We start from the raw sequence: 27554 nt of genomic DNA on the forward strand, positions 1-27554 counted from the left end.
GAGCGGTCGGAGCCATGGGGCCGGCGGAGGAATTGCTCAGAATGGGGAGGAAGTTGGAGAAGATGGTCTCTCGGAAGAACATGGTAAGCCAACTAACTCTTCTTCTTCTTGTTTGTTCATTTGACCCCGTTCTTTCCCAGGGAGTAACCCTGCATCCTCAGGGTGCGGCAAAACCGTGGCTTTTTGTCCACCAAGCGGTGAAGAAGTTGCCATTCCTGTGATTTTTAACCTGCTCTAGCACTTCCTGTTTTCTGAGTTTGCAAACTTCTTCGACTGTCTCCGCACCGTGAATTGGGCTTTGGGGCATGCTGTGGCCACTGGTCTCTCCTTCAGGCGATACGTTATGTGCCTGGGATTGCTGAGCATTGCCATGCCATGACCCCAGTGGATTCTTTGGTGTGTTATAGTCTTCTTGCATCAAAACCAGCTCCCTTCCATCTGGAGATATTTCACTGCTCCCATTCTCCCCCCCTCCTCCCCTCCCCACGCTTTCTGTCAGCTTACCCTCAGGGTGATCTGTCCCGCCAAGGATTTGGGGAGAGGGTATGCAGACAACAGGTGTTTGGCAAGAGCCGAGCTGTGTAAATTTAATCGTCGGTCGGATGCCTTGCTGCATGGGTTGGGATCGGTAAGAAATATCATCGCAGAATGGGGCCAGGGTGGGGGGGCACAGAGCTGGGCCCAAGCATGTTTCCATCTGGTCCCTTTCCCTCCTGCCTTGCCTTTCCTTCAGGAACCTCAGGGCCCTGTGCGTTGTTCTCTCTTCCTTACAACAACCCTGCGTGGTAGGTTAGGCTGAGGGACAGGCCCGAGGTCACCCAGTGAGCTTCAGGGCAAAGTGCGGTTTTGAATTGGGAAAGATAGTGCTGCCCCTTCCCCAGCAGCATCGAAAGACACGTGCAGCGCTGGAACACACCCTCAATTTGGAGACTCTAAATATATATATATATATGACAGAGCGGCACTGTTTTAATGGGAGGGGGTGTCAAGCTGCTTTTCCCAGCAGCAGTCATAGAAGTAAAGTTGAATGTTGCTTGGCAAATCTCCCACGCACGTACAAGGAACTGCGCTCCCCTCTCTAGAAACGGCATCCTTGTATCCTGAAGAGAGCCAGCTTGTTGTAGTGGTTAAGAGCGGTGGTTTGGAGCAGCGGACACTGATCTGGAGAACCGGGTTTGATTCCCCACTCCTCCACATGAGTGGCGGACGCTAATCTGGTGAACCAGGTTCGTTTCCCCACTCCTACACCTACACAGAAGGCCAACTGGGTGACCTTGGGCTAGTCACACTCTCTCAGCCCCACCTACTTCACAGGGTGTTTGTTGTGGGGCTGAGAGAGTGATTGTAAGCCAGTTTGATTCTTAAGTGGTAGAGAAAGTAGGCATATAAAAACCAACTCTTCTTCTACTGCTGTGTTACGGACATGCTTGGCTTGTTAACTTCGTTTTCGCCCACTAGTGAAGCACAGTGGTTTGTGTCAGACTAGGATCCAGGAGACCCAGGGTTCAAATCCCCACTCTATCATGGAAGCTTGCTGGATGACTTTGGGCCAGTCATACGCTCTCAGCCTAACTTACCTCACAGGATTGTTGTGTGTGGAATCGCGTAAGCCACTTTGGATCCCCATTGGGTGCAAAAGGCAGGATATAAATGAAGTAACCAAATGTCAATCTCTCTTTTCAGGTGGAGGATCTGGTCTTTTGATTCCTGTAAATGAACTTGGTGCGACAGTGCCCTGGGGGGCAAGACTGTGCCTTTGGAGTTAATGTTTTACTCCTTTTCAAACTTTGCTCTCATGAAGAGAGCCTATAAATAACTCCCCCCCACCTTTCCTTCAACCCCCAATGTGTACAGTCTTCAAGATCAGTATTTGCAGTCATGGGAAGGGCCTGCTGCTATTATTCCTTTGCAAATGGTGTGCAGGCAGCAAACTTTCTTGGTTTGGGGCAGCGGAGCAGGAAGTGTGAAGAATTTTTTCTTACAGGAAGCCCAGAATCTGTGTTGTCCCTACATAGTTCTGCTTGAGGGATGTGTGTTTCTGTTTCCCTTTTCATTAAAGGGAGGATTTGGGGAAGCTGGTTGAAAAATCAGTTCATGATGGTAAATCAGTCTTGCATATTAGTCATTAGCTCACAAATATTTTATGCCAGGCCGTGAGGGTTGCCAACCTCCAGGTGGTGGCTGGAGATCTCCTGGGGTTACAACTGATCTCTAGGTGATGGAGATCAGCTCACCTGGAGAAAATGGCCACTTGGGAAGGTGGAATCTAGGGCATTATCTCTCATTGAATTCCCTCCCCTCCCCCAAACCCTCCCCTCCTCAGGCTGCACCCACAAATTCTCCAAGTATTTCCCAGCTGGCAACCCTAAAACCCACCCATATCTATGCTTTTGTCCTATACAGGAAGAAAGTCAGGCAAAATTCAGGCCGGCTTTTCTTTTTCCCCTGTAGTACTAATTACAGTGCTGGAGAGGAGAAGGGAGTATGTTTTGATTGGCAAAACCATATTGGCAGAAGAAAGTTAACCCCCACCCCAGCATGGCTCCAGTCTAAACCAGGCCCCACATAGCTAATATTAGAATTTGAAAAATGCTGGAAAGAATCCATCACCCCAATTTTTCTGTCCTTTGTCCTTTAATTCAGGAAATTTTATTGGGTTAGAGAGGATCTTAGAAGACAGGTACCAACAGCTTCAGTTTGCTTAAAGTAAATACAGTTAAGTACTTAGAAATGTAAACTGAAGTTGTGTTGATTAGGAAACACATTCAGGTCTTGAAAGTCCAGTTCCCTGTGACTTCTAATGCATCTCTTGATCTAATGGAATGCATCTGTTGCTATTTATTTTTTTTGATATTTGTACCCTGCCGTTCTCCCCAGCGGGACCCCAAAGCGGCTTACAAGAACATTTTATCCTCACAACAACCCTGTGAGATAGGTGGGACTGAGAGTGACTGGCCCGGGGTCACAAAGTGAGCTTCCATGGCAGAGTGGGGATTTAAACCTGGGTCTCCCACTTTCTAGTTGAACCATTGCGCCATGCTGACTGTTTGCCGGATCTGTGTTTTAGCGTACCACTGCTAACCCATATTTGGCATACCCAAAGCTTCTAGTGAACCCTCTGTTACAAGCATATTCATTCTTGCTCGGTTTGGCCCTAGGGGGATCCCTATGTGGCTGAAACAATGATAATCAATAGGGACCTTACCAAGGATGAAGTGGCGCTTACAGGGACCATCGCAGTTGGATATGACAGTCCCCACAGTGAATGAAAAACATCTGATGCGAAATAAAGCAAACAAGATATCCAGTATGTTTTTTCCCTTTCCCCCTAGGAAGGAGCCCTTGATCTGTTGAAGAAACTGAATAACTTTACGATGACCATCCAGCTGCTACAGGTACAGCAATGTTGAGGGTGAGAAAAGCTTATCAAGGTGTTAAGCAAAAGTCCAGTGGCACCTTAAAGGCAAACAAAAACTGGCCTCTCTGTCATGTCTCCCCATTCCTACCTGTCTGTTCCTTGTAACTTGACGTATCAATATATCTGCTGTGGTGATACTTCTCATGCATCTGATGAAGTGGGGTGATGTTGTTAGTCTTGAAGGTGCCACTGGACTTCTGTTCCGTTTCTCTGCAAATGGGTGTAACATGGCTACCCCTCTCGAATTATTAGCCGGGTATTATCGGCTTCTTGAAAAAACACTATAAATCACAGTACATTTTATAATCCAGGGAGCTCCTTTTAGCTACCATGTTATCTTAATATACAGCTTGGAGTAAGCGTACCTTAAGGAAGCCCTACTCCTATTTGACCCTACCTGACCATTATGGTCAACTTTGGAAGCCCTGCTTTATGTGCCCCTGCCATCTGAGGCTAGATGTGTGACAAACCAAGAAAGGGTCTTCTTGGTTGTGGCACCAAAATCATGGACTTCTGTCTCCAGGGAGCTTTGTCTGACCCAGTCTATCATTGTCTTCTGCAAGTGGGTGAAGACTGTTTCGTTTTGTATGGCATTCCCTCACCAATTCTCATTAACCCGTCTTCCCAGCATGCATTTTGTTTTAATTGTTTTTATGTACTTATATGCATGTTCTGCATCCTGTGGCAGTCGTTTTGGGGTGGTCCTCACCACCCCCTTCAAAATTCCAAAGATGCCCACAGGCTCAAAAAAGTTGGGACCCCTGCCATAGAGTCTAACCTCCAAAGCAGCCATTTTCTCCAGGAGAACTCTTTCATCTGGAGATCAGTTGTAACTCCAGGAGATCTCCGGGCCCCAGCTGGAGGATGATAATTCTAGTTACAACTGCTCTCCAGATGACGGAAATCAGTTTGCCTAAAGAAAACGGTGACTTTGGGGGGCATTACATCCTTGCTGAGCTCCCTCCTCTCCCCAAACTCCATCTTCCCCCGGCTCTGCCTCCAAATCTCCAGGAATTTCCCAAGCTAGAGTTGGCAACCATAGTAGCTAGTAAGCTGTGGCTGGTGTCTTAACTTTACCAGCTTTTGATGTACTTGATTTGATGTACTTTTTCTTTATATTTATACCCTGCTTTTCTCCCTAAATGGGACCCAAAACAGTTTAAAGCATCATTCCCTTCTCTCTCATTTTCTCTTTACAGCAACTCTGTGAGGTAGGTTAGGCTGGGAGTGACAGGCCTTAGTTCACCCGGTAGGCTTCCATGACACTAAGGATTCAGAACTGGGTCTCTCATATCTTAGTGTGGCACTTTAACCTCTGCATCATGCTGGGTCTCTGGGCCTAGCATCTTCCCTGAAAGCTAGATGGACCTAGGGTTATCAAACTTCAGGTGAGACCTGGCGTTCTCCTGGAGTTACAGTTGATCTCCAGAATGCAGAGATTAGCTCCCCTCGAGGAAGGGGCAGCTTTAGAAAGCAGGCTCAAAGGTATCACAGCCCCACTGAACTCCCTCTCATCTCCAAATGCCGCCCTCCCCAAGCACCACCCACACATCTCCAGGAATTTCCCAAGCCAGAGTTGGCAACCCTAGCATGGACCGATGATACGACTTGGTACATGAGGGCTTCATGTGTTCACCTGTGAAAAATATTTAATTGGTCAATAATCCTAATAATCAATAATTTGGAAGCCTGCCAAATGAAAATGTCGTGTACCATTGCCAAGGCATCGTCTTATAACATGTCAGGGTTGTTCACAGCTGCTTTCTGGGGTCTCAGGTGGAGAATGTTTTTTCCCCAGCATCTGCTAACTGAGAGCCTTCTAACTGGAGATACCAGGGACAGATTCTAAAACCCTCTTCACTCAAAGCACTGCCCATGCCCTTTTCCCTTCTAAGATATAAGAATGCATGGCTCAGTCTGCAGTGCAATGAAGCAGGAGAGAGATACTGAGGTGGTAGAAAGACCTCCAGTATTTATGACTGTAGGTGGGATACCACTTCTTCATGCTGAATATTTTTTTTCCTTTAAAATCTCTTCAGAGAGAGAGCCTCTAGGTTTGCCTGCTGACCTGGTTTTCATTTGCAGCAATTTTTTAAAAATGTGTTCAAAAACACACACCCCTCCTCCCGGAGTGCTGTGGTCTAGCACCCAATTTTGCCACTCATTCTGCCACCTACAGAAGGCCCAGGTCCTCCAAAAATAACCCAGAAAGCAACCTCATCTCCCCCCACCATGACCATGGGGCTGGCAAGTTGTACCACTCTTCTGTGCTAAAAGCTGATCCGTCTTCTCCTTTTCTCAGACCACCAGGATCGGTGTGGCTGTCAATACAGTCCGGAAGCACTGCTCCGACGAGGAGGTGGTGGCGCTGGCAAAAATCCTCGTCAAGAACTGGAAGAGGTTGTTGGGTAAGAGACTGTCCGGCATTTTGTTCTACAAGAAGGAATAGTTATTTACTTCATTGATACTCTAATCTTCTCCCCAGCAGGGGGCCCAAAGTAGCTTACAAAATTATCCCCTCCTCATTGTCCTGGCACCCACTTACTACTACCCCCCCAACAAAAAAACTGAACCAGTCCTGAATGGAGCAGGTGGTTCTTCAGAATACCCCAGGTGGTAATATCTATCTGTAGGTGGGATGGGACCCATTTGGAAACAGCTGCCTCCACCACAGGACAAGCTTTGGCTAGGAAACTTCACATTTTGTTGAACCTGCTAATGTTTTATGGTTGGACCCACCCAGCCCCTGCAGGAAGCATTCTGTGAGGAATGCCACCCCCCCATGGGAGTCATTTTGTTGAGGCACCCACTACCTATTCTCAACATTTCAAGATTGCCCATGGGTGCCCCAAGGTTAGAGATGCCTGGTCTACTGTGGCAACGGCTGTCCAATGACGTCTTTCAACTACTACCTGTGCCTATTTAGATCAAAATGTTGGGGACTGAACCTGGATCAATCTGCATACAAAGCAATTTTAATGCAGCTTTATGAAGTACAATAAGGCCACATTATACCAGAACAAGACCTTCATCTCTCAAGATCAGTGCTGCCTACTCTGGCTGATCATAGCCCTCTAGGGTGTCATCAAAGATCTTTCTCATGACCTACTACCTTAAGTGGAAATGTCAGAGATTGAACCTGGGACCTTGTGCATGCCAAGCAGACTTTCTAGCACTGACTGTACCACTTTCTAATGACTCTATGACTTGTCTGCTTTCTTGTATGCTTGGGTAGTGTTTCCATTTCAACTCTTTTTTCTAACATTTAACCATCGTGGAGGAATAGAGAAAACTCTTTACTACTCTAGTTCCCTTGAGCACTCTTTGAGTACCATCTATGTTTGAATGGCTGCTATGAAGTTGATCCTTGAAGGTGGCAAGAAAGAGAGAAATGGTTTTTACTAGGTGATTTACCATTTCAAAAACATTGCTCTCCTGTTGTCAAGCGCAGGATATTTTCCCATTCCTGTGGGCAAGAAGCTTACGTTAAAAGTCTAATGGTGTTTCCAAACATTTTTCTAGGCTTTATTCATTGGGACTAGAAACCCATTTTAAACATAGAAAGTTGTCATGCTGGTGACTCGAGCTAGCAGAAGCCCATGAGTGATGGAAAAATACTACAGGGGTGTCTGAAGAATTAATTGCTTATGTTTTTACAGGCTCAACCATATATCTGTTCACCTGCCATGCTCGGTTTAACTAACCGTATAGGTAAAATGGCTAACTATCTTTCTTCTTTGGATGTTCCCACACAACGTAGAGCTTTTTTATTAGCTAGAGTAAACGCTTTCCCATCTAAGTTGCTTTCCGGCAGATATTCCCAAATCTCAAGGCATGAACGTTTATGCTCGTGTAATCTTAATTCAATCAATACTATTGATCACATAATTTTAGATTGTCCTTTTTATGAATGTATGCGCGAAAAACTATTGTCTGCTTTATTAGCTACCAAAAGATCTTTGAACAACGAACTGAAATGTCAATTTCTCTTGAATGACTCGATCCCTGAAATAACGGCGATGGTAGCTCAATTTCTTGCTGAGGTTCTGAAGATTAAAACTGTTTTTAACTAGAATATTTTGTAAATCATAATTTATAGGGATTATTACTAATCCCTAATTTAAAGGATGCTGCTTCGATCATTGGCTAAAGTATTGTAATTATGCCAATAAAGGTATGTGTGAATTAAATTTGCTTACAAAAGTAGCCTATATACCAGAACTTGCACTAATAGGCTATAATAATAGCTGGTTATCCTATGTTCTTTCAGAGTCATCCGAGACACAGAAGAGTCAAAAGGAGAAAGAAAAAGGGAAAGGGATCGACATCCCTGGCTGGAAGCCTGCAGATGATGTTTCTGTGAAACGCTCTGAAGGTTCTGATGGAAATAAAAAAGACAGGTATATTCATGTTAGAGCCATTCAGCCAATCGAGTTTGAAATGTGTGCTGCACTTTTTCATAAGGTTGCATTCAATTCAGATGCTGCAGTTTCAGGATATACATTTTCCAAGCGCAGCTCAAATAATGTATTTTTGGCTGGGAAAAGGCCCCTTCTTTCATTTGGCAGCCTGCTGGCTAGCTTGCGGATCGGTCAGCAGGTACCTCAGCACTGCTCACGCATGAGCACAGCTTAGCCTGCAGAGAGGCGGCTTGCACAGAAGCAGAAACTGACATATTGAGAGTTTTGCCAGCCTTTTCTTTGAAGGGCCTGACTACACACCACAAAACTTCAGGTCATGTCCGGGTCTACTACAAGGACTTTTAAGCAGATGTGAGTTGTGAGTTCGCTGCTGAGAATTCAGTTCCCCGGTACTTGAGGGCCCATTTCAGACTGGGACCACAGCGCACAGAGGAAAGGGGGTTTTGTGCCTCCTCACGGACTGTTTTCCCAACCTGAAACCAGGGCCAGGTTTAGTGGCAGGTGATTCTTCTGGGGCTCGGGGGTCACCAGGCTCAGGTTGAGGTATCTGTCATGAGTTAATTCCTCAACATCCACACAGCAGCTGAATCTAACAGTGCTCGTCTTTGTAAAGGTGGCCACTGCCGCTATACCACCATTTAATAATGGCCGACCCCAATTTTGGTGCAGAGGCCAATTTTTTTGATATTGGTGTACTTCAGTGTCCTGACCTGTATAGTCCAAGCTAGCCCAGTCTTGTCAGATCTCAGCTGCTAAGAAGGATTGGCTCTGATAAGTATTTGGAGGAAAGACCACCAAGGAATACCAGGGTTGCTACACAAAAGCAGGCAACGGAAAACCACCTATGAACATCTCTTGCCTAGAGAACCCTACACGGTAGCCATAAGTCACATGTGACTTGACTGCAAAAATTTTAGAAAGTTAGTAATTCTTAAAACTAAAAACCACCTTTCATCTTACAGAAAACAAACTTTATTTTTATTTGTTTATATAGGGCATCATCACTAAACACACACTTTTGTATGCAAAGTTATCATTATGCATCGTTGGGGGAAATCCTGAATGGAAATTTTGCATCAAAGACATGAAGTCAAACTATTCCTCAACTGAATAAATGGAAGGGGTGCTGAGATTGTAGACAGCAGTGTTAGAAAAGAGAACAAATAAAATGTAATGTAATTATTTGAATATAAAATATTGTATATTTATTATAAATTAAAAGATATAACACTGATATTTTGAGATTTGGGAAAGTAAGGAACGGAAAGTCAGTAAGCCTTCTATTCTCTATTTTCGGAGAAGTTTTGGGTTTTTGAACTGATATGAATAGTTCCTAATTAAGAGGCTCCTGATGGGTGAAACGCCACCCTTTTTATTAAGATGTTAAGTTAATTCTCATGATTATGTATTAATATTTTAAATTTTAATATCATTAGACTTTTATCTAATTTTGTAATTTATATTAGTTTTGCAGTTCTATTAAGTCACATAATGTTATGTATTAACTTTTGGCTGGTCAAACAGACCATATCAATAAATACATACAACTGATACGAACAATTAAGAAAGTCCTTGTAACCTCCTCTAATTTTCTCTTTTTGCTCTTTTCCCTTCCCTTCCTTCAGGAAATCAAAAAAGTTCATCTCTCAGTCAGCAACCCCAAAAAGCTCTTCCCTGGTTCCCAAGCCAGACAGGTATAATTATTTCATTGGGGAAAGGACAACACTGGCTTGCTCTTCTAGTTATAATACTATCTCAGATGTTTTTGCTTGTAGGCAAGGGCTGTGGTTTTCGGCACAGCTGCTCAGGCACAATGCACAGTCTACTTTCCACCAGGGTACAAGGTCTCCATCTCCAGCTTGGGAAATTCCTGGAGATTGGCGGGGGGGCAGTGCCTGGGGAGGAGGGGATATGGGGAGCTCGCTCACAGGGGATCTGATGCTATTTGATGGAGGGGGGAGCTGTGGTAGAGCTGTGGTGGCAGGGTCATAGGGTTGCCATTTCTGGGTTGGGGTATTCCTGGAGGTTTGGGGGTAGAGCCCAGGAAGGGCAGAGTTTAAGGAGGGGAAGGAGCTCAGCTAGGGTTGCCAACCTCCAGGTAGCAGCTGGAGATCTCCTGCTATTACAACTGATCTCCAGCCGATAGAGATCAGTTCACCTGGAAAAAATGGCCACTTTGGCAATCAGACTCTGTGGCATTGAAGTCTCTACCCTCCCCAGACCCTGCCCTCCTCAGGCTCTGCCCCCAAAATCTCCCGCTGGTGGCAAAGAGGGACCTGGCAACCAGATCAGTTGTAACTCTAGCAGAGCTGTAGACCACCTGGAGGTTAGTACCCCTAGGTGGGGAGGGCTCTTTGCTTGAATTTGGTAACTGTTTAACAAAGCTGTCTTGCTCCTTCCCAGAGCTATGTATATGCTGTGTGGTGTTACACACACTGTGCACTTCTCAAAGGGGTGAGACATTCCAGGGGCAGCACTACTGGATTTCACCGAGCGCCAGTATGGTTCTAGTGGTTAATGTGTCCATCTAGAATCCAAGAGACCTGAATTCAAATTCACCCTTTGCCATGGATTTGGTCAGTTTTGCTTCCTCAGTGTCAGGGTTGTTGTGTGGATAGAAACGGCAACGGAGAACCACGTATGTTGCTCTAAGATTGTCTGAAGAAGGGCGGGATAAAAAAATTGCTAGATAGATAACTTTGATTGGATTAGCAGAGGCTTAAATTGCCAAGGGCACTGGAGGATTTTTTTAAGTAAAGAAGGGAAAAGGGTGCTTTATTTGTAAGCCAGAGCATACCAGTCAAACCACAAGTATGGCAGGAAAGCATCAGCAGTGTCCTCCACTAACTAGTGTTCAGAGTCATAATACTTCTGAGCATTATAATTTTCATTTTATCTTGGTGGCTATAGCAATTGAGAGACCTATACACCTCTGAGCAACATTCTTGGGGAGGGATCATGGCTTAGTGGCTTTGCATGCAGAAGGTCCCAGGTTCAATCCCTGGCATCGCCAGTTAAAACTATCAGGTAGGAGATGAGATCCTGAGGCCCGAGGCCCTGGAGAGCCACTGTCAATCAGGATAGACCAGACTGAACTTGATAGACCAATTATCTGATTTAGTATAAGGCAGCTTCATGTGTTCAATATTGGGACAGACTTTGCATCAAGGTACCGATGGTGGAGAGGATGGGTGAAGGAATGTGCGGGTCCAGCAATCAGACCTCTTTATATCTTCTTTGTGTGCAGGTATTCTGGAGGTCCCAAAAGCCCTCTGGCTTTCTTCAAAAAGTCTCACCTAGAACTTAAAAAAGAGAGGTACGTTCTCTTTGGCACTCCACGTCAAGAAACAGAGCCATGAGAGAGGCATATCATAGGAAAGTCTAAAAAATAATGGCAGTGTGGTGAGGGTTCAGATCAATCTTTGTAAGTGCAGTTGTTGCATTGGAACCAAGCAGTTGGTTCATCCTACATGCATGAGAGGCTGAGATCTGCACCTCAGTGCTGATGTCAGAGCTGGTTACTGGGAGGCAAGAAGGCAGCAGGCGATGAAGGACACACTATGAGAGCCAGCGTGGTGTAGTGGTTAAGAGCAGTGGTTTGGAGTGGTGGACTCTAATCTGGAGAACCAGGTTTGATTCCCCGCTCCTCCACATGAGTGGTGGACTCTAATCTGGTGAACTGGATTTGTTTCCCCATGTCATAAGTGAATTAGTCTATCTGTTTGTAGGAAAAAGCCAGCAAATGTTTACTTTGTAAACAGAAACCAGGAACTAGTACCTGGATGAACGTGGGGTTTGTATCACGTGTGCAGCTGTACATGCATTGAATGTAACATGAGAATTGTGTGTGTGTTAAGTGCCGTCAAGTTGCTTCCGATTCATGCTGACCCTATGAATCAAAGTCCTCCAAAATGTCCTATCTTTGACAGCCTTGCTCAGATCTTGCAAATTGAGGGCTGTGGCTTCCTTTATTAAGTCAATCCATGTCTTGCTGGGTCTTCCTCTTTTCCTGCTGCCCTCAACTTTTCCTAGCATAACATGAGAATTACTGAATACCTATTTAAAAATCCATGTATCCTGTACATGGATTGTATACTATAGCTTGTGAACAGGACTAATATGGCAACCCCATGACAGCGGCTGCCTTTGACAATATGTTACTCTTCTTCTCCCCGTATGTCAAGAAGAGACTCCGAAGACTCGGGATCTTCCATCTCTGCTGCTGCCTCCACTTCTTCCTCATCTCCCAAGAGACTCTCGGGAGAAAAGTAAGCTTAAACTGCTAGCAGAGCTAACCCTGCATACCTGGGCTCTACCAAATAGAATTGCTTCTCTGATGCCCCCTAGGTGCCTATTGTGCATATAAAGATTTTTAGCAGTGCCTTGACTGGGAAAGAGTTCTTCTAATCTCACCCTATTCTGGCTGTTTGTTTTGCACTCTGGCATTCCTATCACTGGGAGGGGTGAGATAAAACACCTGTAGAAAAGGCACCAGCAGAGTAATGGCTGGGAAAAATGGTCACTCTTTGAGATTAGGAACACCTGGGCCTAAATCTGAAAAGAGATCAGGTACTGCTGCCCACAGCTTGCTACTACCCTGAGGTGCAAACTACATTGATCATATATAGTTCTTCTCGCACCATTTTTAAAAATTACCTAGGGTTGCTAACTCCCTTTTGGGAAATTGTCAGAGATCTGGGGGCAGTTCCAAGGGAGGGTGGAGTTTGGGCAGCGGGGAGAGAACTCAGCAGGGATGTGATACTATAGAGACTACCCTCTGAAGCTGCCAGTTCCCCCAGGGGAACTGATTTCTGGAGATTTGCCTTAATCCGGGAGAACTCTAGGCCCCACTTGGAGGCTGGTAACCCGAAAAGCAACTGTCTAGGCTTGCAACTTCCAGCCTGGCTCCAATTAATTAATGTATTTAAAATATCCATATTACCTTATTTCCTTGGACTCATGGTGGCTAACATTGCAACAACAAGTTGCAAGGATGTAAAAGTCCAGTTAACGGATAAAACACACACAAAGACATAAACGTACACACACACCAGTCTTTAAGTTCAACGAGTGACCTTGGGCCAGATTAGGGTTGCCAACCTCCAGGTGGTGGCTGGAGATCTCCCGCTATTGCAACTGATCTCCAGGCGACAGAAATCAGTTCGTCTGGAGAAAATGCCCACTCTGGAAGTTAGACTCGGTGGCATTATACCCCACTGAAGTCCCTCGCCTCCTCAGACCCCACCCTCCTCAAGCTTGGATAAAATATGTTAATATTGTTTGAACTTGTTTTGTATGTCAGTTTGTTTTGTGAAGTAATAAAAGTTTTTTAAAAAATGAAGGAAGAGAGAACCCTGTACACTGCCCTGCGTCCCTTAGAGGCAGGCTGGAACAAAAAAACATAATAATTAGTTATGGGAACCTCTGCATTTCATGCTGTGTTGTGTATGTTGCAGTTAAGGGTTTTTTTCCCGTTTTAAATGTTATTATTAACTTATAAGCAAACTAGACCGCTCTTGTCGTAGGGTGTGTGCTTTGGCATCACCGTTTTTAAATGATTGCATCTTGTTTTCAGGAGATCCTCCCTATGCTCCAACCCAGCTTCTTCTCCTACTGGGTCTCGGAAAAACTCCACAGATGGCAAAGAGGAAAGGTAAGGAGATGGAAGGAGATGATAATGTGGAATAGATTAAGTAGGTTACGGAGAGTGTGGGAGCCACAGGGAATCCACCTGAGGTGGGATTGTTGGTATGTGAGGCCCTCTTCCCAGTCTACGGTTGCCAGCTCCAGTTTGGGAAATTCCTGGAGATTTGGTAGGGGGTGGAATCTGAGGAGGGTGGGGTTTGGGGAGGGACTTCAGTGGGGTATGATGCCACTGAGCCTATCTTCCAAAGCGGCCCCTTTCTCCAGGGGAACAGATCTCTGAGAAAATGTCAGGAAATCTTCAGCCACCACCTGGGGGTTAGCAACCCTATGGATATTCCAAGTTTTTTCTAGCTGTCCGGCAGGACATCACTTGCCTGCACTGGCTTCCAGAAAGTTTATGGGTTGCTGACCTCTCTCAGCAAATGAAGTCCACTTGTGAGGAAGAACGAGGTTTTTATTTACTTCCTACTTCTCCAAGTGGCAAGAGGTTCCACAGACTGGGTTGGTTCCCTTTGAAGGAAAGAGAACTGGGGGCTTTAGGCTGTTTTGTAATATTTCTTTGTTTTACAAATCACACAAGGAAAGGATAGAGAGGAAAGGATAGATTGGAGGTAAAGAAGCAGGCCTGCAAAGCAGCAGATCTGCTGTCCTGCACCTGATCCTGAGAGATCCTGCTCCCCCAGTTGTTTGTCTGCTTCCTTCTCTTGTTCTTCCAGAATCTGAACTGCTGTTTCTTCACACATTTCCCCCACCCTTCAGCTGACAGGGGGTCACCTCCTTCATACTCTGATGAATGCTTGGATAGAGCCTTTTCCTAACAATTGCCTACTGATTGTTTTCCTAACAATTGCCTACTGAGGTGATATCTACAAGTGTTAAGAAGCATCACCATTGTTTTGGGGAGTTTTGCAGAAAAAAAAGTTTATTAATACACTATATTATATACATATATTTTTACAAGAAGTATTTCCCAAATTCTTTGCAATTGTGACATATTCTTTCTCTAAATTAGTTTGCTTAGGAGAAAGATTTCCTAACATTTCAGAATCCACTTGTCAACTGTAGGACTTAGATCTGATTTCCAATATCTTATAAATACTAGTCTAGCATCTGTAACAAGTGGTGGCTCACCCTGGTTTTGTAAACCCAGGATTTAGAGAAATGGAAGCAAGTGGTGTTGCCAGAGAGAGACTTAGGGGCAAAACTCCAGGACTCTAACACAGGCTGTTGATAGTCCTTCCTCTTTATCTCAGGTGGGATTTGTAGTTCCTCAAATGTCTGACATCCGTAAGTTCGGAGTCTAAAATGAACTGTGCCACTGAATGGAAGCATTGTGTTGTTGTTGTTGTAAGTGAAGAATCCCAGATTGCTCAGGACTCAGGCTGTGATTGGGGCTAAAGAGGAAATTATTGAGCCTGCTGGTTGCCCGGGCTAAGCTCTGCCTTTCCCTGTCCAGATCCAATAGCAAACCAAGGCCAGACGGACCCAAGACACCCACCAGCCCCGTCTCCCCAATGTTGGCATCTCCTGCCACCTTTTTGCCACCCTGCTATCTGACAGGAGACTCCGTCCGAGACAAGTGCATCGAGATGGTCTCTGGGGCTTTGAAAATGGATGGTGAGAGGTCAAATGCTTATACGTAGGGTACAATTTTTGGACAGCATGCTGGAAACTGAATGTCATTGTTAGTTGGGTAAGGGGAGGGGTAAAATGTGCAACATTTAGTATTAGTTGGAATGGTGACTTAGCCCAGTTTTCTGGGAAGGTAACTTTTTCGGTATCTTTGGTGATGATATTAATGGGGGTGCTGCATTTCTGTTTCTAATCCACTGTAAAGATCACTTCTCAGCCAAAATTCACATTGTTCTTTGCACTTGAAGCTGCATTGGATACAGATGCCCAGCTGATCTCAATCTCTGTTCCTTTCCTGTCATTCTTCTTTTTAGACCCTTTGCTGTACAGGTGCTGATCTTTCTGATCCTTATCGGCATCCCCTTTATGCTCTTTACCGGCATCCCCTTTCCCTTGCATCTTACTGGGATGCCCTTCCACCTTAGTCTATTTTGATATTCAAGGGCCCCCATAAGACTCATCTGTTTACCCTCGCTCCCTTATTGAGCCTCCTTTCCTTTCCTCTTCAATGTGTCTAGCTTTTGCCCGTCTCCAAGCCATGTTTTATATTTTAATTCCTGACATAGCAATTTGGGATGTGATACTTATATCTATCTGAAATATTTTTACACCACTCTTCCCCCACAGAGTTGGATCTGGTTTCCCTGACCTAGCTCATTAAAAACCCAGATGTGTATTTTGGCCCTCAGAGGACCCATGGTCATGGACCGTTCAAGTGATTTGGTTTTGGGTTGGCGTGGTGGGGAATGGAGTGGAAGCAGTCCTTGTCTGGGGGCCCGTGGTGGTTCCTCTGGTCAGACTGTGCTGCTTGCTTTCCTTCTCTATTTTCCATGCTCCAACAAGGGTCAGATATTCACACCCTCAAAACTACCTCTCTTGCAACCACCCCCCAAGTTAGCAGTTATTTTGACATTGTTTGTCAACACCTCCACAAGGTGTTGAAATCTGCATGAGTTCCCCTTTCTGGCCACAACTTCTCCTGTGTGGTGTCAACACATAAACTGTCCTTTTCTGTTCCTGTAATCCTGAGCAATCTTAATCCACAACAGGAGTAGTGTGCTCATTGAAGAATGAAAAGAAACTGTGATCAAGGCCTTGGATCCATTGAATTCCCTGATCACGGTTTCATCACATGCTCAATTTTAGGATCCCTAGTCTGGCTATGGTTTAATTTACAGCAAGCAGCAGCCCGTTTGACATGGGAACCAGAGACAGGAATGTTTCTGTGTTGGTCTCCAGAGATGATTGTATGGAACCGTCCTTGGCTTGGCTTTTAGGTGCTAGTTGAAGACTGTTTAATTCATTCATCTCTTTGGGCAACCCTCTGACCTTATCTTGCTACTGCTGCTGTTTTTACTGCCCATTACTGTTTTTTTAAAAATGTTTAATTGCACTTCATGGTTGTGATCTGTGGTTGTGTCTATGTTAATTGTCGAAGCCTCCTTCATTCTTTTAAAATGGAAAAAACAAAACAAATTATGTTGTACACACAGATACATGCATCACCTTAGCAAAGCCAAGGAGATAGCCAAAGATTGCTTTTATGAATGTCTGTGCACTTTTCTTGATTGCCCTGGAATCCTCATTCAATTATATCAACCTAATTAGATAATTACTTAACCATATCTCACACCATACCATATTTGCTCAAAGGGAAGATGACACTGAAGGTAAGGCTACTCCCTTAAAAATGTTATAGATGCAAAAGATAATTGTTGGGTATAACAGTACCTTGTATATGAATGTAAGGTGATCCCCTCTTTCTTTGATTGCGTAGCGATGAAAAAACTAGTCTTGCATTTGAATACTGTACTTTCTGCATTTTGTGGCCATTTGACCTTGCTGCCGTGTATTTTTTCTTTATAACATCATAATCATTGGCCTAGTGAGGTCCCCTCCACACGTTGTACCAAGTGTGCTCTATTCCACAGAAACTTTTGTTGGAGTAAATTCTCATTAGCCCTTACAGTGTCACAAAGCTTCCATTTACTTATATTTCTTAAGATGTACCTGTTTCTCATTTCTGTAGCTGCAAAGAAACTTTTAAAACCATGAAACTGGGTAGGGCTTCCGGACTTGATATCCCCTCTAGGGGAAGGGGCCAGTGCAATTTGAGGAGGCTGATGTAAACTGGTGAGATTTGGGAGGGTTTTGCTGTACCTGTTTCTGACTTTTACCTTGAACCTTGGACCTCATGAGCCTTTTGAGCCTTCCTAACTAGCTTGGAGATGGAGGCTGTTGGGGGAAATGGAGACAGTTGGGGATGGGGATATGAGGTGGGCCAGAACACCTCTCAGTTTGGCTTGTTTCTTAATGAGTTCTTCTTTCCTCAAAGGTAATTTTGGTTTTGTTGACTCCACTCGGTTACAAAGATCTATTTTCTTTTTCCTTTTTGCAACTCTCTGTAGATGATTACAAGGAATTTGGAGTTAACTGTGACAAGATGGCAGCTGAAATTGAAGATCATATCCTTTCGGGAGAACGTTCCTGGTTGTTGGTGTGGGCTGAAGGAAGCTCTTGTTTGGGTAGTGATGGAACTTGAATATCTACATCCAGTTTTAAGGCAGTGCAAACATGAAATCTGAAACACATTCCTATGAAATAGAGGACGTTTTTACCTGGCTTTTGGCAGTTTCCTGCCGGGGATGAGGGATTCTCCGCCCCTCAGGTCCCATTTCCTGCTGCTGCTCCTGTGGCTGGCAGGAGAAAAATAATGTAAAAAACCTATGAGGTCACTTTTGGGGAAAACCTGGAAGTGACACAAGTCCACTTTAGAAAGTGTCAGAAACTCTATGATTTTACCATAGAGTTTCTGGTGATTCCTAGAGAGGTGTGACATCTCTTCTGGAGTTTTCCCTAAAGAGTGTGTGTTAAGTGCTGTCAAGTCGCTTCTGACTCATGGTGACCATATGAATCAATGTCCTCCAAAACATCCTATCTTTAACAGCTTTGCTCAGGTCTTGGAAACTGAGAGCTGTGGCTTCCTTTATAGAGTCAATCCATCTCTTATTGGGTCTTCCTCTTTTCCTGCTGCCTTCAACTTTTCCTAGCATGATTGTCTTTCCCAGTGACTCTTATCTTCTCATAATGTGGCCAAAGTACGATAGCCTCAGTTTAGTCATTTTAGCTTCTAGAGTCAGTGCAGGCTTGATTTGATCTATAACCCACTGATTCATTTTTCTGGCAGTCCACTGTATCCATAACACTCTCCTCCAACACCACATTTCAAAGAAATCTACTTTCTTCCTATCAGCTTTCTAAAGTAACATCATGCAATCACCTGACAGAGCCCCCAATGCAGAGCTGGCAACCCTAAAACATCTTGTGTCTTTGCTGGGAAACACCAAATAGCTTTTTTTGGGTGGGGGGGGGGTCAGAACTTTGGGTTGTGTGACTCCTCTGTTGTATCTCTGGCTTGCATTTCAGTTACAAGCTACTAGAAAGCAATGAAGAAATATTCAGCCTGTGGGGAGGGCATAACAGCACCTGTCTGACCTCCCTGTGCAGGGAATTTCCTCATTGCATCCCAGGGACTTGGCAATGGAAATATTTCCTCATAGCATCGTAGGGGATTGACTTTATTGAAATTATAGCAGTTACATGGGCCATAATGGAGCTTAGCACTGTCATTAGAGATGCCAACCTCCAGGTGGGACCTGGGGATCCCCTGGAATTACAACTTATTTCCAAACTACAGAGCTCAGTTTCCCTGGAGAAAATGGATGCTTTGGAGGGTGAACTCTATGGCATTATACCCCACTGAGGTCCCTGTCCTCCCCAGTCTCCACCCCCAAATCTCCAGAAGTTTTCCAACCTGTATCTGTCAACCCTATACTCCCTATTCCCTGCCGGTGGCCAGGCAGGACCCAAGCTCCTCCCCGAAATCTCCAAGAATTTCCCAACGCAGAGCTGGCAACCCTGTCATGGGACAGCCCACTTAGCGCCAGTCAAGATGGTTCTGGCTGAGTTGGTTCAATGGATAGCAGCAGCGTTTCAGATTGCAGGTAATCATGTTTGGGAATGCTCCTGGTTGCTAAACAGAACTTCCGTTTTCAAAGGCAGTATATCTCTGGACTCCAGTTGTTGAGGGGGTACAATGGGAGACTTTCTATTCCTTGGCTCCACCATCAACCAAAAGGGAGACTGCAGCCAAGAAATCAGGAGGAGATTGAGACTGGGAAGGGCAGCCATGAAGGAGCTAGAAAAGATTTTGAAGTGTAAGGATGTGTCACTGGCCACCAAGACTAGATTAATTCATGCCATCGTATTTCCTATTACTATGTATGGGTGTGAAAGCTGAACAGTGAAGAAAGCTGATAGGAAGAAAATAGATTCCTTTGAAATGTGGTGGAGGAGAGTGTTATGGATACCGTGGACGGCCAAAAAAACAAATCTGTGGGTTCTAGATCAAATCAAGCCTGAACTGACGCTAGAAGCTAAAATGACTAAACTGAGGCTATCGTATTTTGGTCACATCATGAGACGACAAGAGTCACTGGAAAAGACCATCATGCTAGGAAAGATGAGGGCAGCAAGAAAAGAGGAAGACCCAACAAGAGATGGAGTGACTCTATAAAGGAAGCCACAGCCCTCAATTTGCAAGATCTGAGCAAGGCTGTCAGGGATAGGACATTTTGGAGGACTTTCATTCATAGGGTCGCCATGAGTCGGAAGCAACTTGACGGCACTTAACACACACACACACACAATGCGGGAAAGCAATTGCCCTTCATGCCTTGGTTTTGTGGGCTTCCTGAAGGCATTCCATTGGCTGAGGAACAGGATGCCGAACCTTTGGTCAAACCCAGCATGGCCCTTTTTATGACTCTCAAGGGGGACAAGGGTCACCAGCTGCCCCAGTCTGTTTTTGTGTTTATTCCTTGATGCCACCACATATCTACCAGGAGCTGAAAGGCACCGATATGAAATACCGTAACCGCATGAGGAGCCGGATCAGCAACCTGAAGGACCCCAAAAACCCCAGCTTGCGCAGAAATGTGTTGAGTGGAGCCATACCGCCCAGCCTCATTGCCAAGATGACTGCCGAAGTAAGTGTGGGATCATCATTACGTGTTTTTCTTTTTAAACCACAAGTGACTCTGATGGAATTGACACACTTGTTATTTGTTTAAGGATGGGGGAAGGGGGGTTTGAAATCCTGAAACGTTTAAAACAAGTTTCCATTTTTTTTCCCATGCATATGGTGGGGTAGTCGGAGTGTTACATGGTAGAGCATCTGCTTGGCATGCAGAAGGTCCCAGGTTCAATCCTCGGCATCTCCAGTTAAAGGCACTAGGCAAGTAGGTGATGTGAAAGACCTCTGCCTGAGACCCTGGAGAGCCGCTGCCAGTCTGAGTAGACAATACTGACTTTGATGGACCAAGGGTCTGATTCGGTATAAGGCAGCTTCGTGTATTCAACCTAACCAGCATCCTCTGTAATGCCTGAATTGGTACTTGTAAGTCCTAGAGGGAGAAAGGGAAGGAAGAAAACCAAATTGAAGTTGAAGCCTTGGAATAGTCTCTGATCACAATGCCCTCTTAATGTGCTGCAGGAAATGGCGAGTGACGAACTGAAGGAGCTAAGGAACACCATGACCCAAGAAGCCATCCGAGAGCATCAAATGGCAAAGACAGGTGGCACCGCAACAGATCTCTTCCAGTGTGGCAAATGCAAGAAGAAGAATTGCACGTATAATCAGGTGATGTACCCAGACCGGGCAAGAGCTCTGCAGCTGTTGAAGCAGGAGAAAAAGAGGTGATCCTGAAGTGGTGATTTCCAACATGGCACCTACTCAGTGCATTTCCTGGTGCCCACTTGCTAATTTCTTCCAAGCAATGACCAGTTAATATTCGGAAATGGCTGCTTGGCTGGGAAACTCCAAACATTTTGTGATTGGTCCTGTCTACCATGGCTGCCACAAGGTGGTGCACAATACACGTTCTCAGATTCCAGAAATGCCCACAGGGCTCAACAAGATTGAGGACTCCAGTCCTAAGGCTAGTCCTAGGGCTATCATTTTTAGGCATAGCTGGGTCTCAAGCCTACTTAGCGGATCTGTCCTTTGACTTTGGTGACCAGTCATCTTTTCTTATCAGGACTAATGGCAACGGGGTGTGTGGGTTTGTCAATTGGTAGAATGGCACTGGAAGAAGAGTTACCCCCAACATCTCATAAGAACATAAGAAAAGCCCTACTGGATCAGACCAAGGTCCATCAAGTCCAGCAGTCTCTTCACACAGTGGCCAACCAGGTGCCTCTAGGAAGCCCATAAACAAGACAACTGCAGCAGCATAGTCCTGCCTGTGTTCCACAGCACCTAATATAATAGGCAGAAGCTTGGGAATGCTTGTTCCTACTTGATACTGGTGACACAAACAAAAATGCTCTATGGGTGATGAATGGGAGGGAAATACTTTATTTTCCCCCCAATTTTTATTTTTTCGATTTATAACCTGCCTTCCCAGCCGAAGCCAGGCTCAGGGTGGGTACTTCTACAGGATGGTCTGATGCCCCCTATTGTAAATGGAATTTTTGTTTGGGGGGTAGGCAGGTTCATGGAGGACAGCTTCCTAAAAGCCATGCTGCCTTAGAGCCAAACTAGATGTTTGATTTTTTGAAGAGTTGGGTTCTTTGCAGCCACACAGCAGCTGTGGGGAATGGCTATTAAAACATAAGCAAAGCCCATTTTTCACAGTTAGATTTTTCACAGAAGAAGAAGAGTTGGTTTTTATATGCCGACTTTCTCTACCACTTAAGGAAGAATCAAACCAGCTTACAATCCCCTTCGCCTCCCCACAACAGACACCCTGTGAGGTAGGTGGGGCCCAGAGAGCTCTAAGAGAGCTGTGACAAGCCCAAGGTTACCCAGCTGGCTTCATATGGAGGAGTGAGGAAACCAACCCGGTCCACCACTCTTAACCACTACACCATGCTGGCTCTCATATAAAAATCTGTTATTGGTTCTCGTAGGTTATCTGGGCTGTGTAACCGTGGTCTTGGTATTTTCTTTCCTGACGTTTCGCCAGCAGCTGTAGCCAGCATCTTCAGAGGAGTAACACTGAAGGACAGTGTCTCTCTCTTCAGTGTTACTCCTCTGAAGATGCCGGTCACAGCTGCTGGAGAAATGTCAGGAAAGAAAATACCAAGACCATGGTTACACAGCCCAGATAACCTACGAGAACCAATGAACTCTGACCGTGAAAGCCTTCGACAAAAAATCTGTTAATTCAGCAGAGTACTCAACTGATCTCCGTGTGTGCCAGGAACAAAATTTGTCAGAGCCTGTTTATCTATTCAAACTAATAGACTTTATTTATTATAGGAACTCCATTTCTGGATAGAATAGAGTAAATCTCATCTCCTAATCTAGTCTAACTAACAAGGAGGGAGGGATGTACAGGACCTGCATCCTGCCCTCATGACTGCAAGATGGAGATGAGTGCATGCGTTAGGGTCGCCAGGTGGGTGGTTTCGGTGGGCAATTGCCTGCCAATCCACCCAGCTGCTCTGGAGCAGCAATCGGTTGCGCGCGGGGCCGTGCACACGCAGTGATGTCCCTTCCAGGTTTAACCCTGGAAGCGCCATAGCGCTGCGGCTGCTTTAGCAGTCAACCCCCCAAAATCTGGGGGTTTGAGTGCTAAAGTGGCGCTAAACAATGCGGCACTTCCAGAAGTAAGCCCGGAAGTGACGTCATCGCCCACACCCCGCCCCCTAAACCCTCCCACCAATCGGGAGGGGGGGCTGGCACTGCTAGCGCGAGTGGAGGTGCGAAAAGGAGGAAGGAGAGTAGCAATCTACACATCAAAGGGATAGTGTCAGAGCAGTAGAGAAAAGACGCTCAGTGCCCTGACCCCTCTATCTCTCTGACTCTCTTGTCAAGTCCCCCTGTGAAGTCTGAGGTTAAGAGACAGTACAAAGGCCTTCACTTCCAACAAATGTAGAATGCTTCCCAAGCCAATTTCCATGTGGAAACTGTGGAGCGGGGGGGAGTTATTTCCCTGTTTTTGCTGCTCCATGAGCACAAAATACCACTATTAAAACCCAGACCCAACTATTTAAAAAAGCAAATGTCTAATTTGGCCCTGCATGGCACTTAAATATTCAGAGGCAGCCATGCCTTGGCCTCTGTGCCCTGCTGGTAGGCCTCCCCAGGAGTATCTGGCTGGCCCATGTGTGAAGCAGAAAGTGGTGGGTTTTGGAAATGCTGCAGGGGCATAGCAGGTCTTGAACCCTTGAAACCTTTACCCATGAATTTGTCTTATACTGGGGTGGATCTGACCAGCCTTCACGTAGCCTTCCCCCAGCCTAAAATATTAATCTTGAGCCAAAAGGAAAATTCAGACCCATGATCTCCCCCTACGTAGATCTTTGTCTCTCTCCAGCAGAGCAGATATGCAGACCAAACATAGATAAGCAAGTATGCCTTCCTTGACATAATTGATTCAAGTTGCAGAATTCATTATTTTGTGATGCAGAATGGCAGTTTGGGTTATGTAGTGCAGAATATGCACAGTAATGACAATGTTGCTAAAACTGACTTGTGATTTAATCAGGAATTCAGTTTTGGACATGGGGAATACGGTCCTGCTCTGTTTGCAATTGGTGTTGTGTTCAGAAGAACAAACTTGCTCACTGCAGCTGGCTTTCCCCTTCAGGTGCAAACCCGGAGTGCTGATGAGCCCATGACAACATTTGTGCTGTGTAACGAATGCGGGAACCGGTGGAAGGTCTGTACCATCCTTTGTTCTTCAGCCTCACCACATACCTCTATAATCCAGCATCCCCTCCCCCCACCACAACCTGTTCTGTTGTTACCCACCCTGAGCCGGGGGTTGGGGGCAGGCTAGAAATTTAAATAAATAAATAAGCCCTGCCTTGTGCTGCTCTAGATCGGGGATTTTCCAACTTGAGTCCTTTAAAATCAAGCCTTTTAAAACTGCTAGGAGTTCTATGAACCAATCCTCCAGTGTTTTTCTTTCTTCAAAATATCAGGTGCACAGGGGCCCGATTTCAGTTGGAGCAAGGCATCAGGGAAGAGGGATTATGGAGCTCCCCCTGCCCAACATAGGAAAACATCCTCTACTTCAGTGATTCCCAGTGTGTAGCCTGCCCCTTTTTTTCTGGGGCCCACTTCCTCCTTCTCCAAAGCAAAGAGCCAGTCCTGGTTTTTCTCCACCTCTCTGGAGGAGGTGGTGCTTCGGACAACTTCATAGTAGGAGGATGCTTGACTTGGAACTTCCCAATGTGGTCTCAGCCTTCTAGGCTGTATTGAGGTTCTTGCCAGGAGGATTCAACAAGGGGAACAAATTAGAGGTATTACATACCAAGGCACACAGACAAAACTCACGTTCTAAGCAAACGATGAAAACAAACCCCATAGAGTCTTGCATGGTGCTGGTTAGGCTCTTAGTTCAGTTCAGCCAAATCTCAGGATATAAAGTCAACTAAGACATTACCTATCCTTCCAGGAGGTAATATCCAGGAAGATTAAATTAGAAATATCTAAGATCGCAGGATCTAAATGGAAATCTCGAGATATAAGAGGGGTTAATTTTTCAGAAAATTTTAGAGATGTGGCACTGAATCATCTAATGCCTACAATGGAGAAGACAGATTAAAAAAGATGGAGTACGTTTATCTTGGCTAGACTGGAGAACTGTTTTAAAAATGAAAATATTGCCAACATTTCTGTTCCTTTTTGGGGGTGGGGGACATGTAGCTAATCTTTCCCAAAGATTTACTAGTTAAAAGTTAGAAACCATTTGATCAGTTTATATGGGAGTACAAGAAAACTAGAATTCACAAAGGAATAATGCAAACCCCAATCAACAAGCGTGGTCTTGCAGCATCTTCTATAGAAAAATATCATCATGCTTCTGGATCAGGATCAGGATGAGAAGATCTGGACACTAGAAGAAATAGGCTTGAAACATGGTTGTGGTCTAAGGAAACAACTTATCTAGCAGAAGATCAAAAGCCAAATTCAATCAGGACTGCACCGATGACTACATGGAACAGATTGGACACCCATTTTTTTCTCCATTATTTTTAGTAAGCAATTTGGACATGCCCAATTATTAGGACATTTTGCTAGCTGGTTAGAGGCTGGTTTAAGCCATTTTATGAATTTCTTAAAAACGGGTGAAATACCTTGGGAGCAGGTCAGGCAAAAAGTAAAAGACAAACCTTTGACAAGATTTCCAATTTTGCAAATTAAAAACTACATTCAAACCAACAGCCTGCAAACTGTTATCTTTTGGCCTTTATACATTTTTGAGCATATAATAGTGTACACTCCGGGGCATCAAAAGGTAGGAAGACACAAAGGCTGAAATACAGTCACATATTTAGACTTTATTTCTGCATCGTACATCATTGTTAAAAAAATGGTGGGTTAAGTATTTAGATGTAATTAGAATCATACATCAGCTAGATTTTATTTTTTTAAGATAGAAAGAGAGAGGGAGGGGAAAAGTCAGGAAAAGATAACAAAGAATTACATACAATCCACTCTTTTCTTCTTTCTTCCTTGGCACCCAGAATATGTTGCCATAAACTCACTAATACGTTAAAAACTACCCACTAAAAATAATATAGAATGCTTTCAACTTTTCTTTTTCTTTCTTTCTTTCTTTCTTTCTTTCTTTCTTTCTTTCTTTCTTTCTTTCTTTCTTTCTTTCTTTCTTTCTTCCTTTCTTCCTTTCTTCCTTTCTTCCTTCCTTTCTCTTTCTTTCTTTCTTTCTTTCTTTCTTTCTTTGTTTCTTTCTTTCTTTCTTTCTTTCTTTCTTTCTTCCTTCCTTCCTTCCTTCCTTCCTTCCTTCCTTCCTTCTTTTCTTGATGTACAAATATAGTTATAACCCAAATTGATTTTAGAACATAATTTGGGTTATAACTATGTTTGTGCATCAAGAAAAGAAGAGATGAAGGAAGGAAAGAAGGAAAGAAAGAAAGAACAAGAAATGTTGTAACATTGCAATGATTATTAGGTAACATCTATTTTCCCCTTCTGATTCAATTTAAAATAACACCGAGCTCTGGGTTAAAGCCTTTACAACCATCACAGCTGAACTTGGGTTTCCTGCATCCCAAATCCGAGATGGTCCAGAGCATGGGACAGTGTTAAGTCTTTATTCTACCAAGTGTCCTTTGCTTTACAGTTCTGCTGATGCGCCTTTCATCTCTACACATGCCACTGGTGATGAAGAAGCTGTCCTTTCCCAAGAAAAGAGAGGGGAGAAGTTTTGACTGACCACTGTAGAAACGGACGCAGGAAAAGGGGATACCCTGAATGATGGAGGTGTTTCACCCCGATAACCATCCAGATGCTGACAAATGCAATAGGGGTTGATTTACTAGTTAGAGACCGTGGGGTTGGGGGGGGGGAGAATCCAAGCAGTGGTATGAAGGGTTGATAAGGCTGTACGTATTCAGTGACCATCTCATGAAAGTACAGAATCCAACATCCTCAGAATCGTCACTTTCCTTATTTTTATTTTTTTTAATAAATAAGGTTCCTAGCTCTTCAGCTTGTCAAGATAGGCTTGAAGTGGTCTGGACAGCATTTTGGTGAAATCCTCAAGGCAGAGGCCGGGCTGAGTGGGGTTGTCAGTCTCTGAGATGTGCAATTTCCAGGCCTTGCCACACTGTACGGCTCACTGTGTGACTTGCTGTAGCCAAAGGAGATCACAGAAGTTCAGCTTTTCTCGCAGATAATTTTTTATCGCAGCGTAGGTACATCTCTGGCCACTAATTACACCTTCCACTTTTGTGCCTCTGTCTTAGACATCACGTGCTGTCAGAGGATGGCACCCATTTGAAGACTTCTTGGGGAAGAAACATTGGATGTAAGAGAACAGAGTAACGCTATCAGCTTGTTCAGTTATATGATCAGGGTGGGCTCAAGGGTGACCTGGGTGTGTTTTTCTTTTCAAGGATGCCTGAAGTGTCCTTCACGCCTTTGCTCAGCAGGGACCGAGCTTACAGCAATGAAATGTTAAATGATATGTCGCCACTAGTAATCTGTACATCAGTAAATTCTGAATTCTCATGATTCATTGTGTCAGTCCTTGAGCAGGGAAGATGGACCCACAGGGGTCAGCAGCCTTTTACAGTTGAAGAGCCAAAGTGTGTCAAAAGTCAGCAGATCAACAAAGAGGCAGTATAAGACAGCCTATTCATGTAGCTTAACCTGTACTGATTATTGACCCATGAAGTTTCTGCAGCCCAGACACTGGTTTTTGTGAGTCCTTTATCAGGAACTGGCTGTGTGGTGTAGTAGTGGTTTGGAGCAGTGGAGCCTGATCTGGAGAACCGGGTTTGATCCCCCACTTCTCCACATGAGCGGCAGAGGCTGATCTGGTGAACTGGGTTTGTTTCCCCACTCCTACATATGGGTGACCTTGGGCTAGTCACTGCTCTCAGCCCCACCTACTTCA

General features: G+C 44.7%; 1 protein-coding gene across 1 annotated transcript; it reads left to right on the plus strand.

Annotated features, from left to right (window-relative positions):
- On the plus strand, positions 1-26384 carry TCEA3 (transcription elongation factor A3). The gene is made up of 13 exons (XM_056846819.1): positions 1-83; positions 3333-3395; positions 5721-5826; positions 7689-7818; positions 9465-9533; positions 12024-12107; positions 13415-13492; positions 14942-15102; positions 17526-17582; positions 20011-20165; positions 20672-20818; positions 23775-23846; positions 26277-26384. Exons 1-13 carry the CDS (start codon positions 15-17, stop codon positions 26283-26285), a joined length of 1200 nt encoding a protein of 399 aa, XP_056702797.1. The 5' UTR covers positions 1-14; the 3' UTR covers positions 26286-26384.
- Positions 26385-27554: the final 1170 nt, after the last annotated feature.

Source organism: Euleptes europaea, chromosome 3 (genome assembly GCF_029931775.1).
Source record: "Euleptes europaea isolate rEulEur1 chromosome 3, rEulEur1.hap1, whole genome shotgun sequence".
Taxonomy (NCBI): domain Eukaryota; kingdom Metazoa; phylum Chordata; class Lepidosauria; order Squamata; family Sphaerodactylidae; genus Euleptes; species Euleptes europaea.